This window comes from Miniopterus schreibersii, assembly GCF_964146895.1.
Source record: "Miniopterus schreibersii genome assembly, chromosome: 1".
In the NCBI taxonomy this organism is placed as follows: Eukaryota; Metazoa; Chordata; class Mammalia; order Chiroptera; family Miniopteridae; genus Miniopterus; species Miniopterus schreibersii.
The window spans coordinates 57503028-57518634 of NC_138101.1; the positions used below are offsets into that span (position 1 = coordinate 57503028).

The 15607-nt window shown below is 41.2% G+C and overlaps 1 protein-coding gene across 2 annotated transcripts in view; it reads right to left on the reverse strand.

Annotated features, from left to right (window-relative positions):
* UNC5C (unc-5 netrin receptor C) overlaps positions 1–15607 on the reverse strand; it is a 332391-nt gene that overhangs the window by 22681 nt on the left and 294103 nt on the right. For both annotated transcript variants that reach the window (XM_081160727.1, XM_081160728.1), the window contains 2 exons: positions 5076–5244; positions 1811–2044 (listed from right to left, as the gene is read on the reverse strand). In XM_081160727.1, coding sequence (XP_081016853.1) covers positions 1811–2044; positions 5076–5244 — 403 coding nt within the window. The remainder of the gene's footprint in view (positions 1–1810; positions 2045–5075; positions 5245–15607) is intronic.

The following is a 15607-nucleotide window of genomic DNA, read 5'->3' on the forward strand; positions in this document are numbered from 1 at the left end:
CTCTTGGCTTCCTTGACACATATTTCTTCTACTTCTCTTCTTCCTTCTCAGGTGCTCATCCTCCAGCCAGCTGCCTCTCACCCCCCCTTGCAATGCCAGGGCTTCCTTGGTCCCTATGTTCTAGGGAGTGGCTCTTCAAGAAACGCGCTTTCAGACTGGAGAGTCAAGGCTGGAGCCAGATACCTGTGAGTGAAGCTTGTGCTCTCCACTCAATAGCTGTGTGACCTAGAGCAACTTACTTAACCTTTCTGTGTTATGGATTGCACTTCTGTAAAATGGGGATAATGGTAAGTTACAGGGTTTTTGTGAAGATCATATGAGTTATTTAGAATCTTGCCTGGCACACAGAAAGTTCTCAGTTATTATTATTATTATTATTATTATTATTATTATTATTATTTTCTTCCTCTACTCTCCCTTGATACTCTCTCTGATCACCATGGGTGACAACTATCAATATATAATTGGTTCCTGAGACCGTATTTCAGGATCTACTCTCTGTTTAGAGAGCCACATCTATATTTCTATCCCTTGGGCATCCCTGTTCTGATATCTAGTTCATATCTCTAACTCAATACTCCCAAAGCAAAGACACCATATCCACACCCCAAAGCTTCCTATCCCCTGTGTTTGCTACTGTTACTAGAGGCAGACTTGATCTTTTGCTCCTCCCATTCAATTAGTCATCAGGTCCTGCAAGAGCTACTTGAACAGGACCTTTCACACCTATTTTCTTCTTCTCATGCCTCTGTTATCACCCCAAGTCTACCATGCTTTTCTTCTTGACTCTATCTTTCCACTGACAACAGACTAATATTTTAAAAGTATATTTCCAATCATGTCTTTCTTCTGTTTAAATCTCTCCAGCGACTCTCCATTAACTCAAGAAACTGAATCTCAATTCCTCTATCTGGCCATCAAGATTCATCCCAATAAAACTCCTATCTATTATTCTAATATGCTTGTCTAGAGTCTGTATTTACTGTTCCCTCTGTGTTTCTTCATGCTGTTCCCTTCACCTAGAAATCTTGAATTTTTTTCCCATTATTGTTGGTCAAACCATATTTTCTATTAGGGCCAATATCAAATGTCAGTTTCTTCTCAGATTTTCTTAAAATAATATGATGCCTCCCTCACTTGAACATCCATAGAACTTTGCCTTGACCTCTAGCATTTGTCACACTTTGACTTGTCTCCTAGTCCTTGGCATTCTTCTTTCATTCCTCCTTCTAGATTGTAACTACTTCAAAGCCACTGACTATATCCTTAAAGCATCAAATGAGATAAAATGAGTGGCAATAATAGCACCAGGTATTAAGCTCCTTTATTCTGCAAAGCAGCAGCCTGTTGTCAAATGCTAACCCATTTCCTTGCAGTCCTCATAAAAAGAATGGGAAAGCATATAAATGCAGTAGCACACAAGAGAAACATATAGTGTGAGCAATTACGCCAGTTCCTTTAATAGGAAGAACACAGCTGAGATAAACATGGAAGCAGATTACTTACCATCCATGGTCTCGTTGCCAAATTCTCCCTCCTAAATTTTTCATTAAAGGAAATCAAGGAAGGTAAACAGAAGTAGCTCTTGGGAGGAATCAGTATAATGGAAACAGCTCATCTATCAGCACGGCCTCAGAGAAATGTCTCTCTTTTTTTTTTTATTGCATCTTTTGGGGCCAAAAGAGGCACTACTGTGTTCATGCACAGGGGCACGTGCACACGTGTACATTTTCTCTAGGTGTGCGCAGTCACACCAAACCTAGGCTTTGGTGTGAAGGGGAAAAGGGAGAGTCATGCAGGAGCCACTTACCTTCAGGGCATCTTGGGTGTCATCCAGACAGTAGACTCGGATGCTGTACTCCAGAGAGGAGCAGCAGAGTGGCCCAAAGATGGCCAGCTTCAGGCGCTTGGCGGCTGCTTTGGTGATGGACTGCCCGACCAGGGCGTAGGTGCTAAGGTTCTCCGTGAGGAGGTGGCAGGCCTCTGCATCCAGCTGAATGTAGCAGGGGGTGGTGAAGTTTTCCTCTCCCACCACCACCACATCCTGTGGGACAAGAGGGAAGGGGTGTGACTGAGCCCTGAGGATCCTGCTGGCAGCCGCGATGGTGACCAATGGTGGTAAATTCGGCAGGATCTCTTCTCCTGAGTTTTGCTTATTAATTTTCCTGCTCTTTTTTCTTTCTCAGGCTTCATTATACCTCTATTTCCATCCTTTGTCAGCATCTCCCTTACTTCCCTTGCCTTTATATTGCTCATATTCTTTATTGAGGCATCATTTAACATATTTTGATTTTCTGAGAATCTACATAAAATTCCAAAAAAAATTCATGAATCATCCTTTTAACTTCAGTGTACTTGCGTTTATTATCTGTTTGTGAGAATTTAATTTTTTAATCTCTAAATTTCTAATTGAAACCAAAAATACTATTTTATTTCAATGTCACTGTAATATAGTTGTGTTGTGTGGTTTTTCCTCCATAAAAATCTAGGGGTTTGAAAAGAATTAGAAAAATTAAGAAATGATGCGATACCATTCTACTATGTTCTTCCAAACTCACCAATTACTTTCCAAAGCAATGCACTACTTTTCCTCAATAATCTGGGCTGCTGGGCTCTACAGAAAGTACAATATGGCCAACTCAAGGCCTTTAAGATAATTTTCTCTGTTATTTTTCATGTAAGCCTTTAAACAATCTATCCTTAGATTTTGAAAATATTTACCAAGAAATAAAAATAAGTAGAAGTGATGAATTTTGTGAAAGTAGTTACTAACTCTACCAGGTTTTAATTTATCCAAATGACTCAGGCCACAGAAGAAATCATCTGAAAGACCAACCATAGAATCCATAAATCAAGGGTCACAATTCCACCTGCTTCTCAGGGCATTCAGGTAATAGGAATGTAGCAGAAAGCACAGAAGACAATAAGGAGTGGTGGAGACTGTGGTAAAGCAGAGCACAGGCCTGTCTAAAGGGGTCAGTCTTCACTTGGCTTCAGTCCATTGTAGCTTTGCAGAAATGCAGGCCCAGTGAGCATACACAACCTTTAATTTTTCAAGAGAAGCTGGAAGTTTAGATTTTTATGTGAAATCTTCCTACTTTTAATTAATTAAAAGAAAATTTCATGTTGGAGAAGTAAAATACATATGCAGGTACAACTCACCCTCTGCATTAGGCTACTTCATCTCTGCAGAGGCAGGAACTATATCTACTTTGCTTCCCACTGTATCTCAGTGGGCCTGGCTCATGGTGAGCAAATAGTTACTTGTCCAAAAAATGAGTGAGTATTTCACGATAAATTGAGTCCCTGGGGCTGGACAAAGATATGAAGGAAGTAGCCCCTTCAGGTGACTGTTTATTAGTTAGGCCATGCAACATCATTTGAGCTCTAGTAAGAGCTGTGTTTTTCATAGCATCCATGAAATCGTTTCTTCAACTGAACCTGTGCCCAAAGATGAAGCTCAAACTGAACTGGAAAAGAAAGATAGAAGCTCAGCACCCCCAGGTTTATTACAACCCCAAAAGGACACCTGGAATGAAGCTGCTTTCTCTAGCAGGGTGAGCATAAGCATCTAGCATCATCTAATAATGGCATGTTACAGAAAGCCTCCTAGAAGATATGGTCAAGAATAAAGGTGCCCCATGTCCCTGTCACAAGTATGAGCATTTTCATAAAGGTTGTCCTTTCTCTTCTCTTCTCATCTCTTTCTTTTCTTTTATTATTATTATTAAAAATGTTATTATTACTCAAATTGTTATTATTATTTAAATTACCTAGACATAAGGTACTAGGGTATTAAGCAGAGAGCTGTGCAAACAATTTGGGGTCACTTAAGATTAAGACTTTGGAATGTTTTTGAGATAAATCATTTAAAGTTTAATGAAACTGAAATTAGATTTGGTCAAGTCTGGTCTTAACATAGAGTCTGTCCCTAGACTTCAATTCTGTACTGGAGGTCCTCTGGCAATGAGTGATATCCTCATGTGGCTAAAAGAAGCACATGTCCTTAGGAGGAAATTCCAGTTAATCCCAGGGATGCTCTGCTGCTCTTCAAACTCTAATATCACTTTTTCCTAAAATATTAGGAAAAATATTTCCTAAAATATTAGGGTCTTGAATATGTATGCATATTTTTTCAAAAATTTCTTTCCAAAAAAAAATACAAAATGTAGTCACAAAATATGTAACATATAAATTGGATACTTGTTTTTGTAATGATTACACAAAAATACAGGGATAGCTTTTAAAGTTATTTTCTATTTTTTTAATTAAAAAATTCCTGAAATATGCTTTTCTGAGAATAATCTAAAATGCTATTTTTAGTTGGCTAGTTTCCACTTAAACAACAGATATTGTTTATTTAAGGGATAATAATGAAAATATATAAACTTTTAAAAAGGTATTAGATATAAAAACTTCAGGGTAAGCATGACAAATCCTTTTGCCCTTAACTGTGGGTGCTTACTGAGGGGTTCTGATGTCAAGAAGAGGATTTTCTTAAGGCCCTGTCCTTAAGAAGTTATGATGGCAACAGCCACAGAAAGGCAAGAAGCCATAGGTGTTCTTCATTTTAGTGAAGCTTAGAAGACTATTTCTGTTTCCCCAGATTAGGTTCAGAGGAACTAGATTCCTGGGACTTGTTTGCAAGTAAGTACCTAACCTTTTCTGAGCCAGGCACAATGTTTCTCTACCTGCAAATTTGAAATATATATATATATTCCTTCCCAAGATATAGTACATATATTCCAAAATGGACTCATGTAGAACTCCTAAGTACACTTTCCCAAGAAGCTAGCTCATCCTTAATCATCATTTTCTATTTCTACCAGTCAACAGATAAAGTCTTCAATAAACAGTCTGTCCGTCTGTCTGTCTTTCCCCCTTCCTGTCTCTTTCCCTTCTCTTTGCCCCCCCCCCCCCACTTTCTCTCTCTCTTTCATTGTGAGTGTAAGATAATATTCCATCCATGGTTTTTTTTGTTTTTTGTTTTTTTAAATAAAAGCCTTCCCATGGCTGCTCCTGCTTATCTGCATGGATTGCTCTTGTGTCCCATCTTTATCCCAACAGAAGCTCACCTCCCACTGTCCCTGTGCTGCCTGGTTCTTGAGCTGTATCTTCCAGTCCTCGGTGTTGGGATCTGCGCAGTGATGCATGGTGAGGATGACTGGGCGGGTCAACAGGGCTCCCGGAGGCCCACAGCTCACCACAGGGGTCAACAGTGTCTGAGTGTCTTCCATGGGTGGCCTAGGAGAGCAGAGGACAGCATCAATGACATTTCCATAGCATTTATTTGTATGTACTCTTGGAGATTTTAGATCTAAAATTGAACAAATAGTTTCCTTTTGGAGTTTTCTTTGGGAGAACAGGGGTTAAAGCAGAACCAAACTGGAAGACATGCTCTTTATCCTGAGACTTTGATCTTGCAAGACTGGAGGTCTTTATGATAACAGTGGGTCTGCCAGCATCCCTTTGATCTCCTTCCCTCAGATACAGGTCTGCCTTTGGTGACTTCCTCTGAACTCATGTACAGATAATTTCAGGATGGAATGAGAAGAAACAGAGTCCTTATGAGGTTACATAACCATGTTTTCTGATAACACTTTCTATTGGTCTCACAGGGGTTTAAGTACTTTTGGGTTTTGGGGACCTAATTTGAAAAATACTTCAAAAAATTCACTTCAGAACAAAGATACCTTAGAATTAAACTTCTTCAGATGACTTTTGGGAATAGTTCAGCTAGTACAGCAAATTCATTCTTTCAAAAGTGACCAGAGAGAATATTAAATTGTATTTTTGTGGCAATTTAAAATGAAATCTCTTTCCTTGTGTACTTCATACTATGAGAGTCTGGATGGAACAAAACTTAAAGATCCAAAACCTTTATTTGATTTTTTAAAAAAAATTGCCTTAAATCTCTACAAAGATTATAATCAACAAACAAATGGATAAATTAATCCAAGTTATCAGCTGGTCTGTGAGGACGCAGTCCCAAGGTGTTGAGTGGATTGCCCAAAGTCTCACAACTAACAGTGCTGGAGCTGGGACAAAACTAATGCCTTCTCAACAACAGTTCTCAAAACTACTCTGTCAGATAATGTGGTTTAAGGAATAATTGGCTCATAGAATTTAAGAGGATGCAGGGCACTTGGGGTCAATAAGTACCACCTTCTGTCCAAAGCTGGAACCTCGCTACAATATGCTGACGTGTGGTTAGTAATTTTTGTGCTTTTGTAAACATTTTTTCCCCTATCCATTGACTTTAGAGAGAGGAAGGGACAGAGAGAGAAAGAGATACAGAAAGAGAGAGAGAGAAAATTATCGATCTGCTACTCCACCCATCCATGTACCCATTGGTTGCCTCCTGTACGCACTCTTATTGGAGATCGAACCCTGGCGCATCAGGATGACACTCCAACCAACTGAGCTACCTGGCCAGGGCTGGTTAGTGCTTTTGACAAAATTATTGTCCACTACTACTGAGTGTAATCTCATCTATTATCAACTTAAATTTACAACATATTCTTACTCAGAATGAACACAATCTTCCAGAATGAACATGATCTTCCTAATGCTTCTCTCCATGTATCCTTGACCTGCTTTCTCTCTACCTTGGCATGAAAGTCTTTCAAAGATTTAGAGATTGTTATCATGTCTCTAAAACGTCTTCTGTATTTCAGACCAAACATCCTCTCAATTCCTCAACTTTTTAAACTTCAGCTAGAAAATCATGGTTTCCAGATCTCTCCCTATATTTCTGTCTTCACTTTTGTACAGATGTCTGTCAGTGTTTCAATGTCTTCACTAAAATGGGGCTTCTTGAAATGCATGTAATGCTCAAGTAGACACTGCAGGGGGACTGCTCTTTTATTTGATTTGGAGTATGCAGTTTTATCAACGACTTACTAAATTGTTGCCTTAGATTATTCTCAATCAAGTAATTATTTAATAAATATTATTTAGCAAGTTTGAGTTAGATGGGAAGACGAAGATAATCTGGTTAAGCATCTCCTTTATAAAATGAGGCAATAAAGCCCCAAGAAGGCTGAGTAATTTGGTAAACTAACCACTCTACGTATTTCTAATATGAAAGGGTCTTAGGCTAAGAATCTGTAGTTACGTGGTCTCTATAGTTATGATGGCTTTTGCACCTATGTACAGAAATTTTATTTAACTATTTAATTTCACCTTAATAGCTTCAGGCAAAATTTCAGGACATCTATTTCTTAATGCTGTCTTTCCTCCAAATATTGGTTGTCTCATCCAGTCTTTCATCTTCCATAAATCTGATATGCCTGCCATTTATGTTCTCATTCCAATCACTGATGACATTGTAATACAAGAGTAGGGCAAAGACAGAGACCTTTTCAAGGACACCGCTTGAAACGTCTCTCCAGTCAGTCTGACACCAATACTTTGAGTTATTTAGTTCAGCCAAATATAAATCCATTAAAATGTACATTGTCCTGTTCACATCTTTCCATTTCACTCACATGGATATTGCCACGGACATATCATATTCCTTTATAATGGCAATGGGCACTTGCAATGGATTTTTCTCTAGTCTTTACCTGTCGTTTATATATTAAATACTACATAACCTAGAAGTTAGCTTATATCTATGGCCTCATTTTACACTCAGTGAGTGATGGAAGTTGTTACTATTTTTTTAATACTGTTGGAAGACAATTCTCCATGGAGCTCTCATGTTTTTGCACATTCCTGACTATCTTTTCAAGGCAATTGCTGAGCACACGCCTTAGAAGATAAAGATAGTGCTTACCTCTGGAGCAAATGGCAGATATGTCTACTTCCCATGATAAAAGACTCAGGTTTCCTAAGCCCAGGGGTCCATTCCTGAAATTCAACCACTGGGTGTGTAGATGTTGTCTGACCCTCTTTGCATCACTCTTGAGGAACTGGGGCTCAGGAAATTGGCACAAAAATGATAATACTCTGGATAGTGCTATTGCTGTGAGTAATGAACTGTACTTAGTTTCTGACCAGGATTCTTGTGCCTTATATCAGCATCTACAAAACTGGCAGCCTACTTGGTAAGGTTAAATCTTAGAGATTCCTTAGTTCTTGATAATCATTTTTATCAGTTCTGAGGACTCAATTAAAATGTGTCATATTTTCCCCTTAATAAAACCCCACTATCACTGTTTCCTCTCTAATTATAAAATTTTACTAGAATCTCACCAACCTATGGCTTTTTCCCCCTTCTATTTAGAAAAGTGAAACAATTTTTGACTCCTTTTAGACTTTTAATATTATCTCCATTCTCGCTGAATAACAACACAGTTTTATTAAATCTAAAGTTATCAAAGTACTTGGAAATGTGCTTATATTTGGAATCTTAAGGTTATTTGCAGCTTGGAAACTCATTACTACCCCCTTTGCCCCTTCATTTCCATTTCCTCTTAACCCAGTTTTTCTTCCTTGCTTCCAGTATGAAATTCATTCTCTTAGATCAGGAGTGAGGTTTTACTTTCATTGTGTCATAGTTAATATTACACTATCTGCCTTGAGCTTTTTAAATTCTACTTTTCCTACCAGGGGCAGGGGGAGTGGGAAAGCAATGATTGCATTTTCCTGAGCACTACTCATACCTTTTAGTTACAAGTATACTTGAGCATTAAACTTTTCTAAAAATGTATCTTAAGTCATTTAACTTTTTAATTGAATTTATTGAGGTGACATTGGTTAATAAAATTACATAGGTTTCAGGTGCATAATTCTATAATACACCATATTGTGTATTCACTACCCCGAGTTAAGTCTCCTTCTGTCACCATTATCCTCTCTCTACCCCTTTCCCCTTCCCCCCACCTCCCTTTCCCTCTGGTAATCACCATATTGTTGCCTGTGTCTATGGAGCATTAAACTTTTAAGGTAGGAAACTAAAGTGGAAACCATTTCAAGTGGTCTTTGCAATACTATTGAGGATTGGAAACATCTGTCTCTCGGTCTGCTGTTAGCAGCCGGCGCTCGAGGCAGAAGGAGGAGGGGTTCCTCTCATCACTGAGTTGGAACAGAAGGGAGAAGCCTCCCTGCTGGGACAGGGCGCTGTCAGACCTGTGCTCTCCAAGCACACCCCTGGCATGCAATATTGATGGGCGCCATTCTTGGAGGAGGGAGAGCAAGAGGAGGAAGGGGCAGTAGGTGTCAAAAGAATTTATTAAGCCAGTGAGGTGCAAGAATGTAATGAATAGGGAAGTGGGGAAGTGAAATTCTTAACAGGGAATGAAACAAAGAAGAAATAATGATAGAAATCTTTTTTGTGTTTTCAAGATAAAAATAGTGTTGAAATTGGAAACATTTGCAAACACTGTGTTTGCAAGGAAGGAGTGACTTAGGGACGGTTAAGATTTACCAGAGGTCAAAGAGTTTACATTCACATTTTCTTTATTTATGTAAAGAGATGATATTAAAATCCACTAAACAAAAATAGCAGAAAATAAATATAAATAAGTCTAATTCATGCATGTGTTTGCAGAAAAGGGTTTGAGTCTTTTATATCTCATGTTGTGTAAGCTTTTAAATAAACACTGTGTAAATATTCTTTGCAGATGATATGGAAATGAACGCAAAGCAAAAATTAGCTGTAGGAGCAGAAATTAAGTAGAAATTCAGTAATGAACACCGATTAAAATTTTAAAGGCTTTTCAAAGTCCAACAACGATAATATCATGGTAAACGCTGGATGGGTTCTAAGGCCTCCAGAACAAAGCTCTCAGACAGGAGTTTTCATTTCCTGTCGGAGAGATTTTCTCATTCTTTGCCTGCTGTTATCAATGAGGAGCACTTCTCCTACACAGAAGTGCATAATTTACAAAACTTTCACAAGAGCAATTGCATTTGCTGTTCATGGCACACCTGTAAGGTAGTTAGGATAAAGATTTATGATACCTCTTTTTCCAGAAGAGGAAACCGAAACTAGGAGATATTAACACACTTGCCTGAGGCCACACAGATAGTCACAGGCAAAGCTAGAATTCTAACGTCATCATTTGCTTTCTTTCACATAATGGTATATTTGGGGTTGCTTATCTGGGTTTAGGGCCTAGAGAAATTTTTTTGCCTGCCTGCTAGAGCAGGTTCAGAGCTGCTTATTGAAAAGAGCTGTCTCCATCCACCTCTGTGTGGGGCCCGGATGCCGTCTACTAACGTGCATGTCTTTTGTCAGGTCCCTCAGGATGACAATCCCAGCTAGGCTTAGCTGCCTTTTGAAGGGGTTTCACATATAACTGGCAACTTGAAATATTTAAACTCTAGGTATCTGACAGGGAATATCTAACTCACTTGCTATCAAAAGCTCCATTGAACAAAAAGAAATATTTATGGAAGTTGTTTTAAGGGGTGTGGCACATTTCCCTAGACAGGCCAAAATCTATCCCCAGATTAAGACAGAGCAGCTAAGTATGGTGCCTTGGACTAAATTATTAAATCCTTGTGTAATTATTTTATTTAATTTCTACCTGAACCTTATATGATCCACTTACATTGAGGGACACTAACGGAAGCAGCCCTATGAAAGTCATTACTGTTTTTAATATAAGGATGTTGTTCACTGTATTAATGAAATGTCTTCTTTATGAGGAACCACAAGAGAAATCATTGAGCTTCTTCTGGGAATATTTTTTCCTCATGGACTCATGGATCTTATAACTTACGACATCCCCCTCTTGAAAGCTTTGAAATAGTAAATTTATGACCTGTTATCAGAAAATATGCTGGGAACTACACCAAATATTTTATATGTAACTTTCACCTCACTTTATCTATCTTTTTAAGTCTTATTTTCCCCATTTTTTCATCCACTTATTAAAATTTTTTTTCTCCCATTGAAAAGACTGTGTTTTCATAGATCACCTTGAATCATTTCTTTATGAGAAGGAGTTCAATAAATAAACACTGCAGAGAACAGTAAGAGGGTAAGATTTAAGTATACGTGGACTCGTGTCCCTTCCCCCTAGACCTTTAGTCTCTTTATAGCTGTTCCTTCAAAGGAAGAATTTAGGACGCTACTTAAAAGGAGAATATCCTGTGTTTCACTGAGAAATAATGTCAGCTACTGTTTACAAAGTTCCAGACAACATGTTAAAATAATGAAAACTTTCTACTATATAATTACCTACATAAAAGATTTTTGGCCCACTATCCTAAAACATTATTATTTACATTCAGTAAATATATATGACAGTTTTAATTGCCTCACCACTAACTCACACCTTAAACTCTTCCTACTGGGATTTCATCCTTAGAAACAAAAATACCCAAAGACCATCAATGTCCTGTAGTTGACAAATCCAATAATTCTTCTATTATTAGTCTTTCATTTTAATTTTAATAACACCTCTGTCAACCACTTCCTCTATCTTGAAATTCTCTTTACCTTTGAATTTTTCCCCCCATGACACTTACACACATTCATTCTTGCATTTAAAATGTTCATTTGTGAGGCCAGCATATGTTAAGCATCATGAGAGATGCACAATCTTTATTTGCCTTATTCTTTCACATTCTATTTAGTTTTGCTCATCACACCATAACCATAAGTAGGAATATCTCCCAAAGCTTGTTCCCCAGTTATCTTCTTTCTGCTTCTGCACTTTTCCCCTGGGAGGGTCGGCTCGCTGGGGACTTCCCATCTGGGTCCCTAGCACGAATCCCAACCCCACTCTCACACAGTGTGCCCATTTAACTCAGAATGTGGCCTTGCCCTGCTTCAACCAGTTGCTGCTTTTGACCTCTTTCATTGCTCTCCCAGTTCTCACAGTGCCCAAGGCCTGATACCTCAGTATAAATTCCTTGTGTTTTGCATCACTTCTAACCAGTTGCGGAATACTTCTCTTCTGAAATATACTTCACTTTCCATTCTCCAGACTGGAGCCTGGCTCTGTTCTCTCTCCCCTCACACCTAGATTATTGCCAGAGCCCAACCAGACACCCAGCCTTCAGAGCGACTTTCTGTTCCCTCCACCAATTCATCCCCCACACCGTCACCAGATCAATCTTTAAAAAGCACTGCTATTCCTGTATCACTTGGCTGCTCAAAGCCCTTTTGTGGCCCCTCTACAGTTTATAAAAAAGTTCTATTTATCTTTTATATTTGGAATATCTAAATAGAATTTTTTGGTCTTTTGCGAAAACTGCTAGGCAAGTACAGAATACAGAGAAAGGAAAAAATAATGTTCATATCTTCACTTCAAATTGTTTTGCAATAAGCAATGACAATGGGTAAAATTTCAGTCTGAGGCTCAGTTCTTGAAACTGCTGCTGGAAACAAGGCAAAGGGCCCATGTGAGTGCCCTTTAATCGTGGAAATTGTATCCACACGGGGAGAAAGGCTTTGCAGCCCCCTTCAGAGATCTGTAAAGAAGGGGAGGCAGAAATCAGAGGCACAGCCTTGCAGCTCTGCTCCCTTTTGGTCAGAGACAGCTTGCCCCATCTCTGCAGCTCATTTAGGCAGCTCATCTGCCATTCAGTGCTTTCTCTTCGAGCATATTCGGGAATGACAAGGCCCCTCCTGTCACATTCACTATGCCACATGCAATTAAGTTCACGCCTCCCTTTAGACAGTTCACATCAGCAGATGACCAGCTGGATCCCATCCAGCTGGAAAAACACCCAGCTCTGGATGCAATAAAGGGAATCTGAGAGAAGGAACATGGAGAAAAATAATCAGCATTTTCCCATCAGCGCCTCCTGTCTCCTGATGTCCTCACAGTGTCTTCTCAGCAGGACGCTGTCTCTCACCTCATGTGAGGGCGGGAGGGTCTTTAGTGAGCCACAGAGTGTTCCAGCACGCCCTGGAGAGGAAGGCGCGGGCCCTGCACGGGGGCACGGACAGCGCGGGGGCCCTGCACGGGGGGCACGCGACAGAGTGACGAGGCCCTGCACGGGGGCACGGACAGCGCGGGGGGCCCTGCACGGGGGGCACGGACAGCGCGGGGGGCCCTGCACGGGGGGCACGGACAGCGCGGGGGGCCCTGCACGGGGGGCACGCGAGAGCGCGGGGGGCCCTGCACGGGGGGCACGCGAGAGCGCGGGGGCCCTGCACGGGGGGCACGCGAGAGCGCGGGGGGGCCCTGCACGGGGGGCACGCGAGAGCGCGGCGGGGCCCTGCACGGGGGGCACGCGAGAGCGCGGCGGGGCCCTGCACGGGGGGGGGCACGCGAGAGCGCGGCGGGCTCTGCACGGGGGGCACGGACAGCGCGGGGGGCCCTGCACGGGGGGCACGGACAGCGCGGGGGGCCCTGCACGGGGGGCACGCGAGAGCGCGGGGGGGGCCCTGCACGGGGGGCACGCGAGAGCGCGGGGGGGCCCTGCACGGGGGGGGGCACGCGAGAGCGCGGCGGGGCCCTGCACGGGGGGCACGCGAGAGCGCGGCGGGGCCCTGCACGGGGGGCACGTGACAGCGCGACGGGGCCCTGCACGGGGGGCACGCGAGAGCGCGGGGCCCTGCAGTGCGATAGCCTGGATGCGAGTCTGTTTCCTCGCAGCCTTTAACTGAAACCTTAGCTATGGGGCTTCAGTTCCCGCAGCTCAGCGTTTTTCACCTTGACAGGGAAGCTCACCGCAACTCGCGGAACAGTAGGGAGGAATGAACGAAATTCAAAGTATGCTGAATAAGTGAGAGCTGTGCTTTGCATGGTGACTGTGTCCTAAAACACATTCTCACCACTGTGTTTTCACAAGAGAAAACCATCTGGTTCACAACAGAAAATGAACAAAGAGGGGACCTCTCTCATCTCCTGGAGACAGTTATCTTTTTGTGTTTGTTCCTTGTGTCATGGTCTCTTGTGCCTTTTTTTTGAGATCCTGAGGCTTCTCTAGCTGCATTTGGACAAACAGAACTTCTTTGAAGCACACCAGATTCAACAGAATAATTCCCTCTGCACTTAACTTCAGGTGGTGGGCATGGCAAGGAGGGATTTTGTTTCCTTTTCTTTAGAGTCAAAGGCAGGGGAACCTGAAAGCAGAAGTGTCGAGCTTTATCAATTTTCTGTGTTCTCTCTCTTTCATCTAAAAGGTACAATTATCCCGGTCAGATGCCTACTAAGCTGTGGGAGGGAAGACCACGGGGGGCGGGTGAGTGCACTCGTCTCTCAGCTTCGGGGGGGCCCTGCGGCAGACCCCTCTGGCTTGATCTTTAGCTAAAGATAATGCTGATCAGATGGAAAATAAGAGACGGTGAACACCTCACTGCTTCTCGGTGTAAAGCACCAGCCAAGACTCATTTCTGTTTAAACAAAATATCCATGTTGGCATGGCCTTGGGAGATGGAAGTACTTAGTGTTAACCTTGACTCTGGACAAGGGAAAGAAGAAAAAAAAATACAAAGGGATCTTGGAATTTTCCAGTCTTCAGTTCTGCTGCTGCAAAAGAAGGGCTCTGAGGGCCCATGAATGTTACTTTGCATTGAGAATGAAAAAAATGAATATTTGATGTGAGTAAATATAAGCCTTTTAGTGATTTTCTGTTGCTCAAATTTAAGGCATGAATAATGCTGAAGGAATTTTATTATTTTCTTAGACAGGCTAGTGTTTATGTAGGTGAAAGCACACCACCTGAGGAAAAAATGTTCTGGGCCCTACAGATTATAAATATCAATATCTCCACCTGGGAGCATGATGAAAGAGCTTTTTGGCTACTGAAGAAGACTAAAAATGGATGTTTTTCTGAGGAAGAGAGAGGAGAAGAGGAGAGATATAATGTATTATAATGATAACCTAATTCTACATTTGTCACTAATGCTTTGTATTCCAAGCTCAGGACTAAAGAGCTGAAGCCTTTCCCCTTGGGAAAAGCAGCTAAAATTACATGTAAGGATCGTTATTTTGACAACATCTTTTATTTTAAGATCTATGTGCTTTAGAAGCATAAATCAGTCAGGCTTCTAAAGCACTATTTAATACATGCACTTTATGTGGGAACTAAGCAAGAAAGATCGTAATTTGTTGGAGGCAAGACTGAAAATTGAATTTAGGACTTCTAAACTCCCTCTTGCTATTTTCACTTAAAATTTCATCTTTATAATTATGACACAAGAGAAACAGAACCTTTTGATTCAATCTAGTTTTAATCAACTTTAGCCCCATTTAGAAAGGCCCAGCGTGGAATTTATAGGTGGTAACCATAAGAAGGAGGTTGATAACATTTAAGTTAGAAAGGGTCCCAAAAAGAAGACTCTGCAGGGGGATAAAGTGCCTGGGCGGAAGTGGGGCTGGCAGGTCACAGGTTAGGGTTTGTCTAATTCTTTGTGACCTTTAATTCTATAATGGGAAAAGGTTGGATTCTTGAGCCACGCTATATAAAGCTGACGTCGCTGTGTCTACCCACGTATCTCTCTGGAAAATCTATGGGTCATGTTTCTGTGTTTCTCTGGATCATGTTTATGGCCAATTTTTCAGCTAATATGGCCACAAGTCCACTTGGGAAGAGATCTCTGGCCTTCTGCCCATACTCAAGATCTGCAAAAGTGTCTACAGCCTCACAGATAAAGAGAAGTAAACACTGACCTTTTATAGGTCTAGGGAAACAAGGGAATGCCTGAAGCAGGCCACTCAGGACAAAAACATGTTGGGTTTATTATTTCTATTGT